Here is a 23,928-nt window from a genome sequence, read left to right on the forward strand (position 1 = left end):
GGATCTAGCCTCCGTTCAAGACAATGAGATGTCTGTGCTCTTAATGTCTGTTTATTCATGTTCTCTGCACAGTGCTCAGGCTACGACACTCGCTGCAGTGGCTTGATAGGTGATATGCAGGCGACTGTGGCAGTGAATGAAGACAGGTTGTGTTCTCAAATGGTACAAAGCACTATGGGACGTAACATCTGAGGTCATCAGTCCCCTAGACTTAGAACTACTTAAACCTAACTAACCTAAGGACATCACACACATCCATGCCCGAGGCAGGATTCGAACCTGAGCCGTAGCAGCAGCACGGTTCCGGACTGAAGCGCCTAGAACCGCTCCGCCACAGCGGCCGGCTGGTTGTGTTCAATTAAAGGCTCTGAGGCGAAGTCGCTACACAATATATATTAACATAAATTTCTCAGTAACGTGTTACAGAATTTAAATTATCAGCACGCATATCGCATATTTCCCACATGGATTTAAATAACGCTGTCAACGTTTTTGGAGCTTAATATATAATATCAAGCAATGTTTTTCGAATTGGGTAGTTAGTCTTTTGCTCTATGAAATGTGAATTAGCTCTGCGTGGCAGAGCTTTGGGGACTCGGTTTCCTCGGAGTACAGCTCCTACTGGCTTTGGTATTTCAGCCAAAGGGTGTCCTGCCAACCTGCGCACAATATTCACGTTCGATTGCAGACATCAAAAGGGAATAAACAGAGTTGCTGAAACTTCGCTATCGAATCCGTGTCTCTGCATGTCTCTATTATGCTTTGATGCGTCATTAATCGACGTTTAGTATGGTTGTCTTGATAATGCTTTAGACAGTTTTTTTCTACCGTTGGTTATTCTATACATCGTGGAAATAAGTTTGCAAATATCTCGTCAGAGTGCACTACAGTACAGTAACGTAACTATCACCACCTAGCGAAAGTTTCGCGAATAATTAGAGGAGAAAGGACGCGAAATGCATCTCGTGCGCAAAATATGTTCCGTTACTTTAGTTCCCTTGCTTTCTCATTGCGGTTAACTTGCGATATTAGTAAGGTACTTTTGTTAGCGTATTTTTCGTGAGTTTTGCTTTCTTGCAAATAACAGCAGCATACGACGAGTTCGAAAACAACACAATGAATTCAGTGTAATTTATTAGGTAAAATTTTCGAACATGCGGTTAAAATGCGAACATGATTCAAGAACAAAACCAATGTAAGACTAGGCAAGGGTATACACGCAATTTTAGAAGAGCAGTGTGCAATGCAGCTAACCTCACAAACGCTGCAGTTTGAGCTCGCAAAACGTTAACAGCCTGATATTTAGAAATGAAAATACCTAAAACATTAAGCATGCAGCGAAGCTGACACACAGCGGGTTTGTTTTGGTAAACTGCCAGTAAATGTGACCTTGGCGGGATAAATAATCTACCCACAGATTTTACCTTGGAGTTAGCTCATGATGTTATTTAGTAGTTGGTTATGAAACACAAAGACAGTATGTATACGTTTGGCTAGAGTGTGATATTTCCCCGCCCCCCCCTCCCTCCTGAAATCTTGGTTGTGGTGACAGACTGATCTGTAGCGTAGCCCGACGTCTACGTTAATTCAGATCGATAAATGTCGCAGCCTTCCCCAGTATTAAAACTATGAGCCGCTCCTGCTATACGGGCAGCCTTCGGCGCGGTGAGGTGCTTTGAATACATCGCGGGAGGGGTCCTGTTGTATTTTTTGTTTTCTGTCAGCAAAAACGTAATTCTATCCTCGTTCCTTGCTAAACACCGGCTTGCTCACGAGCGTTCGAAGGGACGGTAGCGCGGCTGGAGAGGAAGACTAATGGCTGAGGTCCGACCGACGACTGCAGTGGCGTGTGGCGAGAGGGGATGTGATACTCTATGCAGTGCAAGACAGACACATTACACGGTGTGGCGGTCTGTTTTAATGTAGATGTTACAATTATTCCTGTATTATCAAGTCAATGGTGACAGTTTGAGTCTCTCAAATGTTGAGCACCGGTATGAGCAAGCGGTTGCAGCGACCTGCCCTGTATGAAGTTATGATTACATAGTGGGAGCGTGCGGAAGCCGACCTCACATGATGTGCTCCAGACATTTGGAGAGAGGTCCCTCATCATTTAGCTTGCTTTTAAGTGAAGTTCATAGTTTTTCACAGTTCCCCTACTTCCTATCCTATGTGGTTGTGCTAGGAACAGTAGTAGTAGTGTACAGGCAAAAGTTATTTGGTGATATCCTCTGTCTTCTTGATAACATGTGGGCTGTCTTGTGACAGCCAGAGCGAGAGCACCAGCAGCAGCGAGTACTGTTTGTATAAAGCGTTTATTTTGCATTTTGTTTACGACCTTCTACTAAGGAAGGGATTCTATTTGTGTTTATCTGCTCTGCATAGTAACTAACAGTTCTTGATAAAACTTTACGTAGTTTTCGTGTTAGATTTCTTAGTGTTTTCTTGATCGTTTAGAACAGAAAGCGCCCTAAAACCGTCTTTTGTTTGTTTCGCGGCCGTTAGCCACTAGTCACTTGAATCAGCAGTTGTCTTGTGACAGCCAGAGCGAGAGCACCAGCAGCAGCGAGTACTGTTTGTATAAAGCGTTTTTGTACTTATTTGCTGCGCTTAGCTTTTAAATAGTTTTTCTGGGAAAACCTAGCGTAGTTTTCGCGTCTCGTATTTCAGTGTGTGTTTCTTGATTATCAGAGTAGCTCATCAGAAGATTATCTTGGGAATTTGTCACCGTATAGGGTAGGGTAAACATAGTCATGTGTAGGGACTGTGGTTGTTGTGAGCGGACGCAAGGAGAATTGGCCACTCTTCGGGGGCAGGTGGAGGCTTTGTCTGTTAGGCTCATCGAGCTCGAGGCGCAGGCGTCGGCTCGTAGTGGCGTTGGGGCAACTGTGGTGAGACCTATGCCTACTTCGGTGGCCTTGGAATCACATGGAACCCCTGATGTCGCTGCGTCTTCCGGCAGTGAGCATCTTACCGGTCAGCCATCACTCCAGGGTGAATGGCGGACAGTGGTGGGCTCGCGCGTGCCTGGCCGAAAGGCGAAGGTGGGATCTGGCCGCGTGGCAGCTGCCTTACCCCTTTCCAACAGGTACGGGGTGCTTCCTAGTGGTGATGACATCGTTTCCGAGCCACCACAGGATGCCTCGCCTGTTGGGCCAGTGGCCGATTCTCCGGCAAGGTCCCGACAGTCACAGAGGGCGGGCCTATTAGTTATAGGGAGCTCCAACGTTAGGCGGGTTATGGAGCCCCTCAGGAAAATAGCGGGTAGGTCGGGGAAGAATGCCAGTGTGCACTCGGTGTGCTTGCCGGGGGGTCTCGTCCGTAATGTGGAGGAGGCCCTTCCGGCAGCTATTGAACGCACTGGGTGTGACCGGCTGCAGATAGTAGCACATGTCGGAACGAATGACGCCTGCCGCTTGGGTTCTGAGGCCATCCTTGGTTCCTTCCGGCGGCTGGCTGATTTGGTGAAGACAACCAGCATCGCACGCGGAGTGCAAGCTGAGCTTAATATCTGCAGCATAGTGCCCAGAGTCGATCGCGGTCCTCTGGTTTGGAGCCGTGTGGAGGGTCTAAACCAGAGGCTCAGACGACTCTGCGACTATAATGGCTGCAAATTCATCGACCTCCGTTATTGGGTGGAGAACTGTAGGGCCCCCCTAGACAGGTCAGGCGTGCACTACACACCGGAAGCAGCTACTAGGGTAGCAGAGTACGTGTGGCGTGCACACGGGGGTTTTTTAGGTTAGAGGGACCCCCCCCCCCCTTGGGCGAAACGATAAAATACCTGACGGCTTACCAGAGAGGACATTATCATCGTTGATAAAGAACGTCCGTCCTCAGAGACCAAAAACAGGAAAAGTTAACGTAATATTGGTAAACTGCAGGAGTATCCATGGCAAGGTTCCTGAATTAGTATCTCTTATTGAAGGAAATAGTACGCCTATAGTATTAGGAACGGAAAGTTGGTTAAAACCGGAAGTGAACAGTAACGAAATCCTAGACACAGAATGGAATATATACCGCAAGGATAGGATAAACGCCAATGGTGGAGGAGTATTTATAGCAGTAAAGAATTCAATAATATCCAGTGAAGTTATTAGCGAATGCGAATGTGAAATATTCTGGGTTAAGCTAAGTATCAAAGGTGGGTCAGATATGATAGTCGGATGCTTCTATAGACCACCTGCATCAGCAACCGTAGTAGTTGAGCGCCTCAGAGAGAACCTGCAGAACGTCGTGAAGAAGTTTCGTGATCATACTATTGTAATAGGGGGAGACTTCAATGTACCAGGTATAGAATGCGATAGTCACACAATCAGAACTGGAGCCAGGGACAGAGACTCTTGTGACATTATCCTGACTGCCTTGTCCGAGAATTACTTCGAGCAGATAGTTAGAGAACCAACTCGTGAAGCTAACGTTTTAGACCTCATAGCAACAAATAGACCGGAACTTTTCGACTCCGTGAATGTAGAAGAGGGTATCAGTCATCATAAGTCAGTGGTTGCATCAATGACTACAAGTGTAATAAGAAATGCCAAGAAAGGAAGGAAAATATATTTGCTTAACAAGAGTGATAGGGCACAAATCGCAGAATATCTGAGTGACCACCATCAAACGTTCATTTCTGAGGAAGAGGATGTGGAACAAAAATGGAAAAAATTCAGAAACATCGTCCAGTACGCCTTAGATAAGTTCGTACCGACTAAGGTCCAAAGCGAGGGGAAAGATCCACCGTGGTATAACAATCATGTACGAAAGGTACTACGGAAACAAAGAAAGCTTCATCATAGGTTTAAGAGTAGTCGAATCATAGCTGATAAGGAAAAGCTGAACGAAGCGAAAAAGAGCGTAAAGAGAGCAATGAGAGAAGCATTCAACGAATTCGAACATAAAACATTGGCAAACAATCTAAACAAGAACCCTAAAATGTTTTGGTCATATGTAAAATCGGTAAGCGGATCTGAATCCCCTATTCAGTCACTCGTTGACCACGATGGCACCGAAACAGAGGACGACCGAAGAAAGGCAGAAATACTGAATTCAGTGTTCCGAAACTGTTTCACTGCGGAAAATCGTAACACGGTCCCTGACTTCAGCCGTCGCACGGACGCCAAAATGGAAAATATTGAAATAAACGATATCGGAATTGAAAAACAACTGCTATCACTTAGTAGCGGAAAAGCATCCGGACCAGACGAGATACCCTTAAGATTCTACAGTGATTATGCTAAAGAACTTGCCCCCTTTCTATCAGCAATTTCTCGTAGATCGCTGGAAGAACGTAAAGTACCTAGCGACTGGAAGAAAGCGCAGGTCGTTCCCATTTTCAAGAAGGGTCATAAATCAGATGCGAATAATTATAGGCCTATTTCGCTTACGTCAATCTGTTGTAGAATAATGGAACATGTTTTGTGTTCTCGTATTATGACGTTCTTAGATAATACAAATCTCCTTCATCATAACCAACATGGATTCCGCAAACAGAGATCATGTGAAACTCAGCTCGCCCTATTTGCCCAAGAAATTCACAGTGCCGTAGACACTGGCGAGCAGATTGATGCCGTATTCCTGGACTTCAGGAAGGCATTTGATACGGTTCCGCACTTACGTTTAGTGAAAAAAATACGAGCTTACGGAATATCGGACCAGGTTTGTGATTGGATTCAGGATTTCCTAGAAGAAAGAACACAACATGTCATTCTTAACGGTTCAAAATCTGCAGATGTAGAGGTAATTTCGGGAGTACCGCAAGGAAGCGTGATAGGACCTTTATTGTTTACAATATACATAAATAACTTAGTTGACAACATCGGTAGCTCCGTGAGGCTATTTGCAGATGACACGGTTGTCTACAAGAAAGTAGCAACATCAGAAGACTCGTACGTACTCCAGGAAGACCTGCAGAGGATTAATGCATGGTGCGACAGCTGGCAGCTTTCCCTAAACGTAGATAAATGTAATATAATGCGCATACATAGGGGCAGAAATCCATTCCAGTACGATTATGCCATAGGTGGTAAATCATTGGAAGCGGTAACGACCGTAAAATACTTAGGAGTTACTATCCGGAGCGATCTGAAGTGGAATGATCACATAAAACAAATAGTGGGAAAAGAAGGCGCCAGGTTGAGATTCATAGGAAGAATTCTAAGAAAATGTGACTCAACGACGAAAGAAGTAGCTTACAAAACGCTTGTTCGTCCGATTCTTGAGTATTGCTCATCAGTATGGGACCCTTACCAGGTTGGATTAATAGAAGAGATAGACATGATCCAGCGAAAAGCAGCGTGATTCGTCATGGGGACATTTAGTCAACGCGAGAGCATTACGGAGATGCTGAACAAGCTCCAGTGGCGGACACTTCAAGAAAGGCGTTACGCAATACGGAGAGGTTTATTATCGAAATTACGAGAGAGCACATTCCGGGAAGAGATGGGCAACATATTACTACCGCCCACATATATCTCGCGTAATGATCACAACGAAAAGATCCGAGAAATTAGAGCAAATACGGAGACTTACAAGCAGTCGTTCTTCCCACGCACAATTCGTGAATGGAACAGGGAAGGGGGGATCAGATAGTGATACAATAAGTACCCTCCGCCACACACCGTAAGGTGGCTCGCGGAGTATAGATGTAGATGTAGATGTAAAAAGCACCAAAACTGTAAACAGTGCCATACATTGGTGTGATTGCAGGGCACGTACGACGGTGATAGTCGTTAAACTTATTTACGTGTGTCTTCTTGAAAAAAGAAAGAGTGGGTGTATATGTCATATTGAGAAAAAAAATCACAAAAGATTGCAGGGCATACACGGTGGTGGTAGCTGCTTATAATTATGCGCAAATTCTTGGAAAGTAGGAGGAAATCAGCGAAATATCCCCAAAACTCTGAATATCAGTCGCAAAAAAACGCTCTTAGGAGTCACACTTTGCTGGAAATTGCGTAAAGGAGGCCCCAAAACTGTAAGTACCACTGGGTAGATGCTTTGCTTCAGAATTGTTATATCACCCAAATTTAATGCTGTTGCTCGAGCGAAGGCCAAATCCCATCTCATGATGCTGGGTACCCTAAGAGGGGTCGTGGTTGGGGGAGGGAACACACACTGCACAAGTAGTGGAGGGTAGACGCCTTTTTTGGTAATAAGATATAATCACTAAGATTAAGCTAGTCTTGCATAAACATAGACTACTTGGCACCTATCTTGATCAATACATAAGGATAATTAAATTGACAGTTATGTTCCAATAGCAACATCATAAACAAACGCAGTTTGTTTACATAAGGATCCGAGAGCAAATGGCTGATTTGCTTACATAAGGAGAACAATGACCACACTGGCGTACAACCCGAACAGCCCTCCTTGCTTTCTGCACTACATTTTTGGCTGCTGCTGCGTGCCGGACGTCTCGTAGTTAAGGTTAATGTCATTCTGTAGCCCTTTGGACAACATGTTCAGCAAGTACGCTGTCATTTGTTCAAAGTTTCTAACTCTTGGAAGAATGGTAGAGTAGGTTTTATTTATTTTCTTGTATTATGTGTGATTCTGCATTCATGATAGGCCATGTAAGCAAAGATTTTTAGTAACACGTTGTTTCACATTACCCTTAATGGGCACATTACATTAAACATACAGAACATCGCGCAAGAAGGCGATTAGCCACAGTCAGTTTTAAAAATAGATTATGCTTGGTTCACATGGCTCTGAGCACTATGGGACTTAACAGCTATGGTCATCAGTCCCCTAGAACTTAACATAACTAACCTAAGGACAGCACACAACACCCAGTCATCACGAGGCAGAGAAAATCCCTGACCCCCGCCGGGAATCGAACCCGGGAACCCGGGCGTTAGATTATGCTAATCCTCTTTTTAGATACTACCGTACATGGGTAAATCATCAATAACAACATATTTTATGACATCATTACGACCTTATAGCCAACTAATGAAACAATTATCAGCATTCAATATGTCGAGAATCAATAAGCAGTTGTTTGTCAGCACTGACCTCAACGGATACATTTTTGTTAAGCGCCTATGAAGCTTCAGTTTTGTTAAGCGCCTATGAAGATTCCATTAAAATTAAAGTTTTGTAGACAACAACTTCTCCTGGCGATACTCTTCCCAAACGTCTTACAGCATGTAACAGAGTTGACTCACAACGCAGAACGTTAATAGTAATCCAATTTTGCACCAGCTACTTCAGCATTATTAAAGTCGATACCAAGAACACGTATAGGGCTTCCACATACTTTACTTGTGTGATAGGAGTGCTGTTCGCTAACCACTCAAGCTGTTGTGATGAGTGTCCATTGCATACAACAACATGCCAAATAATTTTGTCTATACAATAGTAGCTAAAGATATGCAGCCGGCATTATTATTTTGCTTTCGAAAAAGTTACATTTTGCACTGTCGTTCGAAATATACTCTGCCACATTTGTTATTGGTAGCTTGAGGAGTAGGAGCTAAATAAGTTGTTGTGTACAACTAAAATAAAGCTAACTGAGTTTCAGAAACAGACAGACGATAAGACAGTAACGAATTTTCTGTGTTATAGATTCAACAGGAGAAAGAGTTTGGAGAAACATCTTCCCTTGCATCGGAGTTCCACTTCGAAGAGGACAACGCTATTCAGGAAGAGACAGAAGTCACGTCAGAGAAAGGCGAGGACGAAACGAGCCATCCTGAGCAGGTACCGCAGCAAAAGAAGACTAGGCCATCAGTGAGGAAGTGCAGGCCCAAAGCACCTCCAAACAGACGCAGACCAGGATCGCCATTAATGAGGGGCGTAGGTGAGACATTACCAACGGATGCAGCCACTGGAACTCTTCTAAAGCAGGAACGCACTCCAATACAGCGGAAGAACATCGGCACTCAGACACTCAAAAGGAAGCACGTGTCTAGAGTACTGACGAAGAAAAGAGCAATGCATAAGATGATAGAGGAAAGGCTGGATGAAGAGCCGGAAGAGCAGAGTGAAGTGACTGAGGAGAAGACGAAGAATCTGGATGAGGAATCCAGCACAGAGGCGGAACAAGATCTGGTGGTAACTCCTGCTGTTGAGAGCAGCAGGAAAAGCAGGTATGAACCCCATTACCTCATTGTGTTTACTAATGTTGCGTCTTCATGACAATGCGAGAACTTTTAAGACGCTGGATTTTTCAGCAGTAACATTTTAGTGACTTAAGATTAGATATTGACTTCTGTAGTAGACATTAAGATACACCACACAACATCAGGCAGAACAATCTACAGATATGTTGCATATGCTTTTAGTAACATATTGTATCGTCAAGTTTATTATATTCGACAGCTCCTTCCCAGAAAAATAACCACATATGTTCCTATGGTCTCTTTCCTCACCGAGTCCATATCGTCGTTCTCAATGGAATTGTTCTACGGTACTGCACCATTATCCGAACTAGACACTGCATCCAATAGCGTACAGGTAACACCTCGTTATAGACTGGGGTAGAGTTACTAATGGCTGCATCCGACACCAATCTTCGTCAATACTTCCAATGAGTACCTCAACCTGAACTTTGTTTTCAGAACCATTATTGTCCCTGTATCATCACACACTGAGTGGCTTACGTAATTAATCCACTCATAATATTTATTTAACGGTTCAAGATACTGGAAAAATATCTTGGATAAGCGATGGTACGCCAAGGAGCTAGGGTTTTTCTGTACCGACAGTGCTTGTTTATAAACTGAGGGCAAGGGTTTTGCTGTAAGGTCAGTGCTTGTTTATATGCTGTGACAGTGATGAAACTTTTATTTAACGGAACTACTCATACGTTCTCCGTTTTAATGGAATCCGATTGCCGATTAGAAGAAAAAGACAGTAACACAGCGACTGCCACGGTTTTCTAAAAAACAGTAACTACGAAGATGAGAACCATCGGTGCAGTCCTCTTCTCTATGTGCACATCGAGTGATTATGGGAAAAAGTCGATGCGCCGCTAATCTCGATCATTACGTTTCGTATAATCCCAGTCTCTTTTCCGGAAATTTCACTAAAGATGTTGTTATGTGTTACATCATTATCAGCTTACACGGGTACATCGAAATATAATTATTTAAATGTGTCACAAGATACAAAAATTACAAGCACTGAGCACACAGGAGCATACAGGTCACACCTGTATTAGTAAAAGACTAATCCAGTGCAAGGTCACGCTGTTTCGAATGCAGGCTGCCATCTAACAGCTTCCAGGGGCAACAAAAATTTTATTTTTAGCATTTCATATTTATTGTCGACAGAATTTAAAAATTTAAAATGCTGTCATAATCTTCTCATTAAGACGTATAAACTTTAAAGATTTAACACGGTAAAATAAGTATTAGAGATAGAACCTTTTATATGTCTTGACACAGCCTTACTCACGGCACGCTATATTCATACAGTATTTGAGAATGAGACCTCTTAGTGACTTGAAACAAACTTTAAATATAATTTCAAACCTTTTCTAAACTTTTTCTCGATTACATGCTTTACGTCAAATGCTTAAACTTTAACTCATTTGTAACGTAATCAGAAGTTTGAAGCTGTTTTATGTGAGTACATGTGAGTCCGATTCTTTAAGGAATCGGGGTTTACTGGTTGTGTACCAGTCACTTGGCGAAATTTGAGGAACAGCCCATATACTCGATCCACGCCATATAACTTCTTCACTCATTTAGTATGAACTTAATCTGTCTCCGTTATCACCACTGGAATACAATAGTTTTATGGGCCTTGGCTGAATTATCTGTAGGCACGTTTAAGTCTGCCGCAATACTTTCTAATAATAATCTTAACTGACTGACTGACTAATTGCCTCACATGGCCCAGCCCAACCCGGTCAGCACAAAAACTTGAAATTTGGAGAAGGTGTGGATCTCATACTGTAGCCATCGTTTACGAAGGGGTTTTTTTGATTTTCCAACCCTGTGGAAATGAAATAGGGGATGAAGTGTCTTTTTGAAAAATGTCGGTATTAGACCAATTTTTCAGCTAGGCCTACGAAAATTGGTATTTGGTTTCCCAGTTAGAAATAAAGACATATGTGTTTCAGCATTTTTGGAAATTTAAACCTAGGGGGGTAAAATAGAGGGTGAAATCTTTTTTTTAAAGTATATCATTATTCAATAACTAGTAGAGTAATTTTAAAGCTACATTTATGAACAAATGCTATTTGACTTCTCGGTTACAAATAAAAAAATACGTATTTCATTGTTTTTGGAAATTGAACGCCTAAGGGGGTGAATTAGGCGATGAGGTTTTGTGTGAAAATTTTTTATTATGAAAGCATGTAGCTAAAACTGTTGTTGTTGTTGTGGTCTTCAGTTCTGAGACTGGTTTGATGCAGCTCTCCATGCTACTCTATCCTGTGCAAGCTGCTTCATCTCCCAGTACGTACTGCAGCCTACATCCTTCTGAATTTGCTTAGTGTGTTCATCTCTTGGTCTCCTTCTACGATTTTTACCCTCCACACTGCCCTCCAATACTAAATTGGTGATCCCTTGATGCCTCAGAACGTCCTACCAACCGATCCCTTCTTCTAGTCAAGTTGTGCCACAAACTCCTCTTCTCCCCAATTCTATCACACTGCCCTCCAATACTAAATTGGTGATCCCTTGATGCCTCAGAACGTCCTACCAACCGATCCCTTCTTCTAGTCAAGTTGTGCCACAAACTCCTCTTCTCCCCAATTCTATTCAATACCTCCTCATTAGTTATGTGATCTACCCATATAATCTTCAGCATTCTTCTGTAGCACCACATTTCAAAAGCTTCTATTCTCTTCTTGTCCAAAATACTTGTCGTCCATGTTTCACTTCCATACATGGCTACACTCCATACAAATACTTTCAGAAACAACTTCCTGACGCTTAAATCTATACTCGATATTAACAAATTTCTCTTCTTCAGAAACGCTTTCCTTGCCATTGCCAGTCTACATTTTATATCCTCTCTACTTCGACCATCATCAGTTATTTTGCTCCCCAAATAGCAAAACTCCTTTACTACTTTAAGTGTCTCATTTACTAATCTAATTCCCTCAGCATCACCCGAGTTAACTCGACTACATTCCAGTATCCTTGTTTTGCTTTTGTTGATGTTCATCTTATATCCTCCTTTCAAGATACTGTCCATTCCGTTCAACTGTCCTTCCAAGTCCTTTGCTGCCCCTGACAGAATTACAATGTCATCGGCGAACCTCACAGGTTTTATTTCTTCTCCATGGATTTTAATACTCTTCCGAATTTTTCTTTTGTTTCCTTTACTGCTTGCTCAATATACAGATCGAATAACATCGGGGAGAGGCTACAACCCTGTCTCACTCCCTTCCCAACCACTACTTCTCTTTCATGTCCCTCGACTCTTATAACTGCCATCTGGTTTCTGTAAAAATTGTAAATAGCCTTTCGCTCCCTGTATTTTACCCCGGCCACCTTCAGAATTTGAAAGAGAGTATTCCAGTCAACATTGTCAAAAGCATTCTCTAAGTCTACAAATGCAAGAAATGTAGGTTTACCTTTTCTTAATCTAGCTTCTAAGATAAGCCGTAGGGTCAGTATTGCCTTACGTGTTCCAACATTTCTACGGAATCCAAATTGATCATCCCCGAGGTCGGCTTCTATCAGTTTTTCCATTCGTCTGTAAAGAATTCGTGTTAGTTTTTTGCAGCCGTGACTTATTAAACTGATAGTTCGGTAATTTTAACATCTGTCAACACCTGCTTTCTTTGGGATTGGAATTATTATATTCTTCTTGAAGTCTGTGGGTATTTCGCCTGTCTCATACATCTTGTTCACCAGATGGTAGAGTAGGCTATCAGTAGTTCTAATGGAATGTTGTCTACTCTTGGTTCCTTGTTTCGACATAGGTCTTTCAGTGCTCTCTCAAACTCATCACACAGTATCATATCTCCCGTTTCATCTTCATCTACATCCTCTTCCTTTTCCATAATATTGCCCTCAAGTACATCGCCCTTGTATAGACCCTCTGTATACTCCTTCCACCTTTCTGCTTTCCCTTCTTTGCTTAGAACTGGGTTTCCATCTGAGCTCTTGATATTCATACAAGTGGTTCTCTTTTCTCGAAAGGTCTCTTTAATTTTTCTGTAGGCAGTATCTATCTTAGTCCTAGTGAGATAAGCCTCTAGATCCTTACATTTGTCCTCTAGCCATCCCTGCTTAGACATTTTGCACTTCCTGTCGATCTCATTTTTGAGACGTTTGTATTCCCTTTTTGCCTGCTTCATTTACTGCATTTTTATATTTTCTCCTTTCATCAATTAAATTCAATATTTCTTATGTTACCCAAGAATTTCTACTAGCCCTCGCCTTTTTACCTACTTGATCCTCTGCTGCCTTCACTACTTCATCCCTCTAAGCTACCCATTCTTCTTCTACTGTATATCTTTCCCCCATTCTTGTCAATTGTTCCCTTACGCTCTCCCTGAAACTCTGTACAACCTCTGATTCTTTCAGTTTATCCATGTCCCATCTCCTTAAATTGCCACCTTTTTGCAGTTTCGTTAGTTTTAATCTACAGTTCATAGCCAATAGATTGTGGTCAGAGTCCGCATCTGCCCCTGGAAATGTCTTACAATTTAAAACGTAGTTCCTAAATCTCTGTCTTACCATTATATAATCTATCTGAAACCTGTCAGTATCTCCAGGTTTTTTCCATGTATACAACCTTCTTTTATGATTCTTGAACCAAGCGTTAGCTATGATTAAGTTATGCTCTGTGCAGAATTCTACCAGGCGGCTTCCTCTTTCATTTCTTACCCCCAATCCATATTCACCTACAACGTTTCCATCTCTTCCTTTTCCTACTATCGAATTCCAGTCACCCATGACTATTAAATTTTCGTCTCCCTTCACTATCTGAATAATTTCTTTTATCTCATCACACACTTCTTCAATTTCTTCATCATCTGCAAAGCTAGTTGGCATATAAACTTGTACTACTGTAGTAGGTGTCGGCTTCGTGTCTATCTTGGCCACAATAATGCGTTCACTATGCTGTTTGTAGTAGCTTACCCGCACTCCTATTTTTTTATTCATTATTAAACCTACTCCTGCATTACCCCTATTTGATTTTGTATTTATAACCCTGTATTCACCTGACCAGAAGTCTTGTTCTTCCTGCTACCGAACTTCGCTAATTCCCACTATATCTAACTTTAACCTATCCATTTCCCTTTTTAAATTTTCTAACCCACCTGCCCGTTTAAGGGATCTGACATTCCACGCTCCGATCCGTAGAAGGCCAGTTTTCTTTCTCCTGATAACGACGTCCTGCTGATTACCCCCGGAATATTTTACCCAAGAGGACGCCATCATCATTTAACCACACAGTAAAGCTGCATGCCCTCGGGTAAAATTACGGCCGTAGTTTCCCCTTGCTTTCAGCCGTTCGCAGTACCAGCACAGCAAGGCTGTTTTCGTTAGTTTTACAAGGCCAGATCAGTCAATCATCCAGACTGTCGCCCCTGCAACTACTGAAAAGGCTACTGCCCCTCTTCCGGAACCACACGTTTGTCTGGCATCTCAACAGATACCCCTCCGTTGCGGTTGCACCTACGGTACGCTGAGGCACGCAAACCTCCCCACCAACGGCAAGGTATATGGTTTCCGGGGGTTGTGGGGGGGGGGGGGGGGGTGGAAGCTGAAACTATGAATATTTAAATTTGGCTTCTCAGTTAAAAATAAAAAAATACTTACTGAACTATTTTAGGAAATTCAACCACTTCGGTTGTAAAACGGGTGATGAAAGTTTTTATGCAATTATTATTTTGCAATTTTTGAAGCTAAATCTGTGAAAATTTATATTTGGCTTCTCTATTAGATATAAAACATAAGTATGTCACTGTATTAGGAAATTCAGTCCCTAAGGGGATGAAATAGGGAATATAGTGTTTTATGGAAATATTTCTTTGCGAAAGCATTTTTACAGCTAAATCTTTGGAAATTGGTGATTGGTTTCTCGGTTAAAGTTGAAAAAATACGTTTTTCACTGTTTTTGGAAATCCTACTCCTAAGTGGTTGAAATGAGGTCAAACCGATTCATTGATTCTACATCACTCGGGCCAAACCGCTAAGGAGAGAAACTTGAAGTCTAGAGAGGATGTGGATCTTATACTGTAGGCGTCTTTTAAGAAGGGATTGTCCGAAATTCCACTCCTAAGGGGATGAAATAGGCGGTAAAAGGCTTGTTGAAAGTAAGTCGCTATTCAGGAAATTTTGAAGGTGGAACTACGAAAACTAGTATTTTGTTTCTCAGTCATAAAATAAAAAGATACGTGTTCCAGCATTTTTAGAAATACAACCACTAAGGGGTAAAATATTTATTGAAAGTGTTTTTGAAAATAAATAGTTACTAAATAACTACTAAAGGATTTTTAAGGCTACATCTATGGAGATTGGTATTTGACATCTCTGTTAGAAAGAAAAAAAATACTTATTTCCCTGTTTCTGGAAATTTAGCCCCTAAGGGAGTACTGTAGGGGATGAACATTTTTAAGAAAATATTTCCTTACATTAAAACAATATTAAAGCCATATTGATGAAAATTGGTATTTCACTTCTCGGTTAGATATAAAGAAATATTTGTTAGGGAATGAAAGTTGCTATGGAAATATGTCCATAAGAACGCAGAAGGCATGATTAATAAAAACTTTGGACTCCAGTTACCAGAATCGCTTTTCGGTCAGGAATACATTCGGAGAAGACGATGCTTATAGGGCCTTAATTAGCATGAAAAGCTTAGGAGGTGTTGCAATTTGTAAACAACATAAAAATTCGATTAAATAAAAGCAAAAAATAAATCTCTACAGGCCTTAATCGTCACCCACCCCTCCTCAAGGAAGAGTACTACTACTAAAGCATCAAAATAAGTCCATTACAGTCCTCAAATTTACGTTGTGCCAACGCATCTATAAAACCTTAAACCATCACCTAAGTCTTTATGTTAACCAGTATGCTTTCTGAAACTTCCTGGCAAATTAAAACTGTGTTGTAGACAAGGAGTCGAATCCAGAATCTTTTCTTTCGCAAGTCTGCTCTAACCAACAGAACTATCCACATATCCTATCCACAGCTCGCCGTCGGAGCTTCCAGCTTTCCAAACTTCACAGATGTTCCCCTTCATTCCTTATCGGACTGTTAGTCGTGGCAGAAAAAATGTAGAGGAGTATCAGCCTGGCGCATAGAATGTTTTCCCGACATAATACAGGGTGTCACACTCAAACCTCCCTGATTTCAAAGACCCAACAAGGAAAAATGCACCACATTGTAGAGCGTCTCAAAGAATTTATTTATTTATCATCAGTACACCTCTAAATCTGAACCATTTGTAGCACGAAGAACATCGAGTCTGTATTCAATTTTTTGCCAAGTTCTCTGAAACATTTCCTCTGTTATTGTTGCAATTGCATTAGTGATACGATGTCGCAACATGGGAATTTTGTTCACTTTGGTCACATACACGCGATCCTTCACGAATCCCCACATGAAGAAATCAAGCTGTGTAATGTCGGGTGAACGTGGTGGCCGGGCAATGAGTCCTTCGTGTCCAGTCTAACGATTGGGGAATTTCCTATCCAGGAACTTGCGAACAGCTATTGACCAATGCGGCAGAGCTACATCTTGTTGAAAAATGATGTTGGGTTGCAAGTCTTGTATCTGAGGGTACACAAACTGCTCCAACATGTCCAGATACACTGACCCATTCACTGTTTGTTCCGCAAAGAAGAGTGGTCCAGCAATCCTGTCGTGCATTAGCCCGCACTGCCAGAATGTTTCAGAACACTTCCTGTTGCCAGAAACTTCCTATACCATTCCTTAATTGTTTTCACATCAGGTGGATCACATTCGTACAAACGATGATAATTTCTTTGCACCGTAATCGGCGATTTCGTTTCTGCAAACCACACTACTGCTTGTGCGCGCTGCTGTGGAGTCGCTGTTTTCACATCATGCGACCATGCTGCACTCTGACGACGATACTTGGCTCTTCTGACGCGGGAATAGAAATTCTTTGAGATGCTCTAGAATGTGGCACATTTTTCATTGTCATATCTACTGTGGTTTTTCTCTTTTCAGGGAGGTTTGAGTGGGACACCCTGTACTCCACGAGCTACCTAACGGTGCATGGTGGGGAATACTTCTGGTATTACTAACTAGTCCCCCTAACCTGTTCCAATCGCGAATGGGGAGTCGGTAAGCCTCTTTAATCGCTCTAATTTCTCGAATTTTCTCGTCGTCATCATTACGCGAGATATGTGAGGGAGGAAGTAATATGTTGTCTAGTCTTCCCGGAAAGTGCTCTCTCGAAATTCGAGTACTAAACCTCTCCGTGATGCATTACGCCTCCCTTGTAACGTCTGCGACTACGACTGTTGTAACGCTCTTACGCGTGCTAAACGATCCGGCGACGAACGTGCCGCTTTTCGTTGGCTCTTCTTTATCTCTTCTATCAGTCCTACCTGATAAGCATCCTATATTGACGAACAGTAATCAAGAATCGGTCGAACAAGCGCCTTATAAGCAACTTTCTTTCGTGAGTGAGTTACGTTTCCTTAAGATTCTTCCTATGAATCTCAATCTGGCTTCTGCTTTTCGTACTATTTGTTTTATGTGGTCATTCCACTAAATGTCGCTCTGAATAATCCTAGGTATTTTACGGTAGATAATCTTTTCAGCAGTTTCTCATCAATAGAGTAGTCGTACAGCAGTGGCTTTCTTTATCTGTGTATGCACAATATGTTACATTTATTTACGTTCAAGGTCAACTGGCACAGCCTGCACCATTCACCAAACCTCTGCATGTCATTCTGCAAATCGATACTTTCTTCTGGCATTGCTGCTTTCCTATAGACAACCACATCATCTACGAACAGATTTACAGATCATCCTAAGGTTTGTACTAGATCATATTTTATATTTCCTTGCGGTGCTCGAGAAATTATTTTTACATCTATCGCTTTTCTTCCGTTAAGAGTGACGTGTTGTGTTCCATCTGCAAGGAAGTCCTGGATCCAGTCGCAAATTTGGTCTGATACCCGATGAGCTCGTATTTTTTTCGCTAAACGACAGTGTGGGACGATGTGAAATGCCTTTCTGAAAATCAGATGGTGCAAGGTCAGATGAGTGAGGCGGGTGCGGAATGACTTCCAAACCCATCTCTTGTATAGTGTTTTTTGTCAGTCTAGCATAAGGCGGGTGGGCGTTATCGTATAACAGCATCACCTCACACAGTCTTCCTGGTCGCTGTTCTTGGGTTGCAACTGCAAGACCTCTCAGTTGTTGACAATAAATGTCAGCAGTGATTGTTTCACCTCGAGGAAGCAATTCATAATAAACCACACCGTTGCTGTTCCACCAGTTGCATAACGTCATCTTTGATGGATACGCGTAGGTCTTTCTATGAGAAGTTGCTGCTTTTTTCTTTTCCTTATGTTAGCATAAAGACATCATTTCTTGTCACTGGTAATGATACAGGATAGGAATGGTTGGTGTTGTTCACGAGCCAATTAGTGACGAGCAAGAGGAGACGCATATATGGCTACCTGCAGATTTTTGTGATTTTGGCTTAGAGCATGTGGTACCCATACATTCGATTTTTGAACCTTCCCCAATGCATGCAAACGTCGCACAGTTGTGCAATAATCACAGTTCATAACATTTACCAGTTCTCGAGTACACTGACATTGATCGTTGTGAATTAATGCGTTCGAATGATCTTCATCAAACCTCGAAGGTCTTCCTGAACGTGAAGAGTCACTGATGTCGAAAAGATCCTCCTTAAAAAGAGGAAAACATTTTCCTGTCGTGCTCTGTCCAGAGGTATTATCCCCATGCATGGAGCAAGTATTTCTGAATGCCTCCACTGCTGTTACCCCTCTATTGAGCTCAAACTGTAGAATACGTCGGAAATGATCCGTCTTCTTCACTTGGCACTCCATTTTCTAGCGTCCACCGCTCCACTCACTGACTCCAGATGACAAAATGACAATAAGTCAACTCAGATAGCAACAATGAACTACAAATAATGAATTACAATCTATAAATAAACTCATAGCAACCGGAATACCAACATGCAAAACAAAAACGCTAAGAACATATGCTCCAACCTAATATACGCTATGTACTAACAAGAGATTTAAACGTAGAGACGTAATATCTTTTCTTTTCGATAAGCGGAACCTCTTTTTAATGGCCACTTTTATCGTGGAATCCCTTGTTTCTTTGTGTAGTTCGTTTCTCTAAACGGAATATTCCCAACAAAATTCACCATTATATCAAATAATTATTTCCCTATAAAAGTAATTTCAAAATGAAGCCAAAAGTTCTTAAAATAAATTTAAAATAGCGTAGTCAAGCACAACTTTTCAATTTAAATAAGGTAAGTGGTAGTGGCTCTTATTTTCGCACATATACTTAAAATTAGGCTTTATGGATGAAAGTTGAATTCTCATGACAGTTTCGGCAACAGCTCTCTTCCAGTATTTATTTTTTGTCGACAGATAAGCTGAGAACCGTGTTTCGCAAATAAATGTAAATATGTCGTACAATCATGATCTGTTATAGCAAAGGGAACACAAAACAGCCGTTAGACCATTGACGGTGTTGTGCAGTGGACAGCTGTTACTCTCGTCTCCTTGGTGGTTTTAATCAGTCCTGGGGCTGCATCACTGAAGTGAACCGCGTGCATTTGCAGCCTCGGAACTGATTAAAAACGCCAAAGAAGCGACATTAACAGCCGTCCACTGCAGTGAAAACCTTAACCACAGGGTTAAATTTGCTGCGAGTACGTTTTTGTTCCGCGCATAAATAAAGGCTGAAACAACAGTCACGTAATGTATCGAAATTCTCACGAAAAATGCTTTTAAATGAAGGGTGTGACGGACTTGTTAAAACATCGACACTGTAATGCGTAAAACGCGTTTTGTCTTTATAAACAGACATATAATTTATGTAGCTGCTATCTGAGGTGATGGCTCAAACACACTTGTTGAGAAGTATTCCTTCGTACAGTTAAATAAAAAAACAGGTATCACTTCATTGATGGCAATGTCAGGCGTCACTTCCACTCCATGTTGCATAGTGAGGAGAGTTTACACACTATTATCTTCAAACGTGTCTGTCAAGTCAAGTACGGGGCGATATTCAATGTGCCGAAGGAGGGTCTTCGACACTATATTCAACGTACCGTTAAACAGTTTCTGCCAGATTTGCCCAATGCCATCCTCCAGATGTTATGGTGCAACATTGGACCCAACTACAATGAATAATGATGTGCCTTTGACGCAATAGTTCATGTGCGTACTACCAGTTCGATGTGTCTAACGGGCCTGTTGGACACAGAGAACGGACAGTATACCTGTGGACTGCTCTATCAACAAATACGCCGGGAGAATTTAAAGAACCACATGATGTGCTTTAAGCGAGAAACAGAATATTATTTGGTCGTGTGTTGCCAGAACTTTCTCTATTATGGCGACCGAGTGACAGGTATGAGGAAGAGTACACTGTTACAGAGTAAATTTGGATCATTGGTTTCGAATTTCGGATTATTACAGGGTACTGTACTATTAGGTGTCCTTAAGAACATTTAGAAATTTCCATGTCAAGTGTGTAACGGCCACAGTAATACCATCTTTAAGATACGTTCCGGCTTTATATTGCAGTAATATTACAAACCACTATGTCACTAAAATGCTTATCCCCTCTTCTTCACAATAGCTCAAGTGTCACATATTCCCTTTTTTGTCATTCAAAAGCACGTGCGATCTGTGAAACGTATCGTCAGGTAGGAAATTGAGAGACCATACTAATCAGCTTGTACGTTACCACTACCGTAACTAAAAACTTATTAGTCCACCTGATGTTGCTGTTGTTGTTGTGGTCTTAAGTCCAAAGACTGGTTTGAGGCAGCTCTCCATGTTATTCTGTCCTGTGCAAACCTCTTCATCTCCCAGTAACTACTGCAACCCACATCCTTTTGAATCTGCTTAGTGTATTCAGCTCTTGGTCTTCCTCTACCACTTTTGCGCCTCACACTTTCCTACAGTACTAATTTTGTCATCCCTTCATGTTTGAGAATGTGTCCTGTCAACTGATCCCTTCTTCTAGTCAGGTTGTGCCACAGATTTCTCTTATCCCCAATTCTATTCAGTACCTCCTCATTAGCTACATGATCCACCCATCTAATCTTCAGCATTCCCCTGTAGCACCACATTTCAAAAGCTTCTATTTCCTTCTTGTCTAAGCTGTTTATAGTCTATGTTTCACTTCCATACATGGGTAAACTCCATACAAATACTTCCTAACACTTCAGTCCATACTCGATGTTAACAAATTTCTCTTCAAAGAAGCGCTTTCCTTGCCATCGCCAGTCTACGTATTGTATCTTCTGTAGTTCGACCATCATCAGTTATTTTGCTGCTCAAATATCAAAACTCATCTACTACTTTAAGTGTGTCATTTCCTAATCTAATTCCCTCAGCACCACCTGATTTAATTCGACTACCGGAGTGGCTGTGCGGTTCTAGGCGCTACAGTCTGAAGCCGAGCGACCGATACGGCCGCAGGTTCGAATCCTGCCTCGGGAATGGATGTGTGTGATGCCCTTAGGTTAGTTAGGTTTAATTAGTTCTAAGTTCTAGGCGACTGATGACCTCTGAAGTTAAGTCGCATAGTGCTCAGAGCCATTTGAACCATTTGAACCAATTCGACTACATTCCATTATCTTCGTTTTGCTTTTGTTGATGATCATCTTATATCCTCTTTTAAAGACACTGTCCATTCCGTTCAACTGATTTTCCAAGTCCTTTATTGTCTCTGACAGAATTACAATGTCATCGGCAAACCTCAATTTTTTTATTTCTTCTCCTTGGACTTTAATTCCTACTCCACCTATGGTTCGCACAATAGACACAGTTTTTCCTTATGAAATTCTGTATGAGAATGGTTCAGATGACACTAGATATCTATGGACCGGCCATGTCATTTCTTACATCATGTATAGATGGTTTTGAAGTTCTGAGCTGGCCCTGACAACGTCCACAGTGTTCGATTAGAGTGACATCTTGATAATTTAGGACCAGTACGTCAAACGTGACTTACTATGACGTTTCTTAACCTACTATAGCATGATTCTGGCTCGTGGTTTGGATAATATTTCCCACTGGAAAGTATAGTGGCCGCTGGGGAAGACGTATCTATTGAAGAAAGCAAGCGCTCATAAATAATATTGACTTTCAGGGCCCTGTCTGAAATTTCTTTCGTTAATATTCATCTTCATTGATCTCGTCTGTCACAGACACATGTTACGTATCATTCCACCGAGCGATTTTGTACAATGTTGAAGATGACATTGGACTGCAATCCAGAAGAAATGGAAATGCAACCTTCCATCCTGCCATCCTGATTTAAGATTTCCATGACTTCCCTAACCCAAATCATCTCTATGCACTTTTGATAAGACTATTTTTCGAAATTTGTGTGCTATTTGAAATTGTGCTACATCTTAAATGGCACAGACTGCGACGGAACGTTAATTCTCAACTTTCTTTGTGAGAATGCAGGCGTTCATGGCGTGTTTCAGTGTTGAAATTTTCTTTTGTCCTCAGCAGAGTATAAATACCTTCTCGACACCACGTTTTGAGTAGTTCCCGACTCGTCATCTTTGGGCAGAGAGCCACGCTTCTGTAAGAAGTGATCTTCACCAGACCCCTCTCGTCTGCTGAGGGAGCACTAAGTGAACCAATTGCGTGCCTCTGGAAAATGTGTCCCTACAGGTAGTGGTGGATGGGGTAGTGGGAGCGCCACGCACCGAATTCATGACCATCCTTTTCGTTGCAAGCGACAGTCTGAGCCAGAAGATTTCCTGCCGAGTTTAACCCTTTATTTGGCAAATGGTGAAAATAAAAACAAAAAAATTTTCAGTGCTTATATTTATTTATTATGCTTAAAGAAATACAATTCAGTCAGTTTTAGAAATTTTTGACAAAAATTATGAAAATTATGAAATGTTGCTTACAAGCAACATTGCCAACAGTAGACCACATTTATACATATTATAGAAAAAAAGTGTTTGTCAATAACCTCAAGCAAAAGGTTTCCTGTACGTGAATAATTTAATTTATAAACACATTTATGCATTCCTGCTGTGTAATAGAACTGTTTCATTTTCCCTTCTAGTTCTTCTTGCAATGGAATTTTTGGAAACAGTTCCTCTTTGGAACGAAGCACAATACTAGACCGCATTTTGAACACATGACTGTAGAAAATCCAGATGGACAATAACGACAACGACCTTTGGGATTGTATACAGGCCAATGCTCCATATTATCAAATCGGACATCTTGTGTAACAGTCGGAGCTGTTGGCTTCCTCCTCTTCTTTTGTGGTGGTGTTATGTCTATTGAGGGCCTTCCTACTTTCCTTTTCCTTGAAAACATCAAACCATTGGCAATATCTGCCCTGAATGACTTCAGTGAGGTCTTCTTGTCCAGAGATTCTCTTCGAAATACCAGCCACGCATTTACAGCACACAGATCTAGCATAAAGCCAAACAATCTCATGCACCAACACCTAGATTTCATTGGTAGTCTGTGGAGCTCTTTCAGCATACCAGCAATATCAGTGTAACAGTCGGAGCTGTTGGCTTCCTCCTCTTCTTTTGTGGTGGTGTTATGTCTATTGAGGGCCTTCCTACTTTCCTTTTCCCTGAGAACATCAAACCATTGGCAATATCTGCCCTGAATGACTTCAGTGAGGTCTTCTTGTCCAGAGATTCTCTTCGAAATACCAGCCACGCATTTACAGCACTCATATCTAGCATAAAGCCAAACAATCTCATGTACCAACACCTAGTTTTCATTGGTAGTCTGTAGAGCTCTTTCAGCATACC

General features: G+C 41.7%; 1 protein-coding gene across 1 annotated transcript in view; it reads left to right on the forward strand.

Annotated features, from left to right (window-relative positions):
- Positions 1-23,928, forward strand: part of LOC126176171 (uncharacterized) — a 118,176-nt gene that overhangs the window by 33,617 nt on the left and 60,631 nt on the right. Inside the window, exon 5 of the mRNA XM_049923311.1 lies at positions 8,569-9,092. Within this exon, the coding sequence (XP_049779268.1) occupies positions 8,569-9,092 (524 nt within the window). The remainder of the gene's footprint in view (positions 1-8,568; positions 9,093-23,928) is intronic.

This window comes from Schistocerca cancellata, chromosome 3, assembly GCF_023864275.1.
Source record: "Schistocerca cancellata isolate TAMUIC-IGC-003103 chromosome 3, iqSchCanc2.1, whole genome shotgun sequence".
Classification (NCBI taxonomy): Eukaryota; Metazoa; Arthropoda; class Insecta; order Orthoptera; family Acrididae; genus Schistocerca; species Schistocerca cancellata.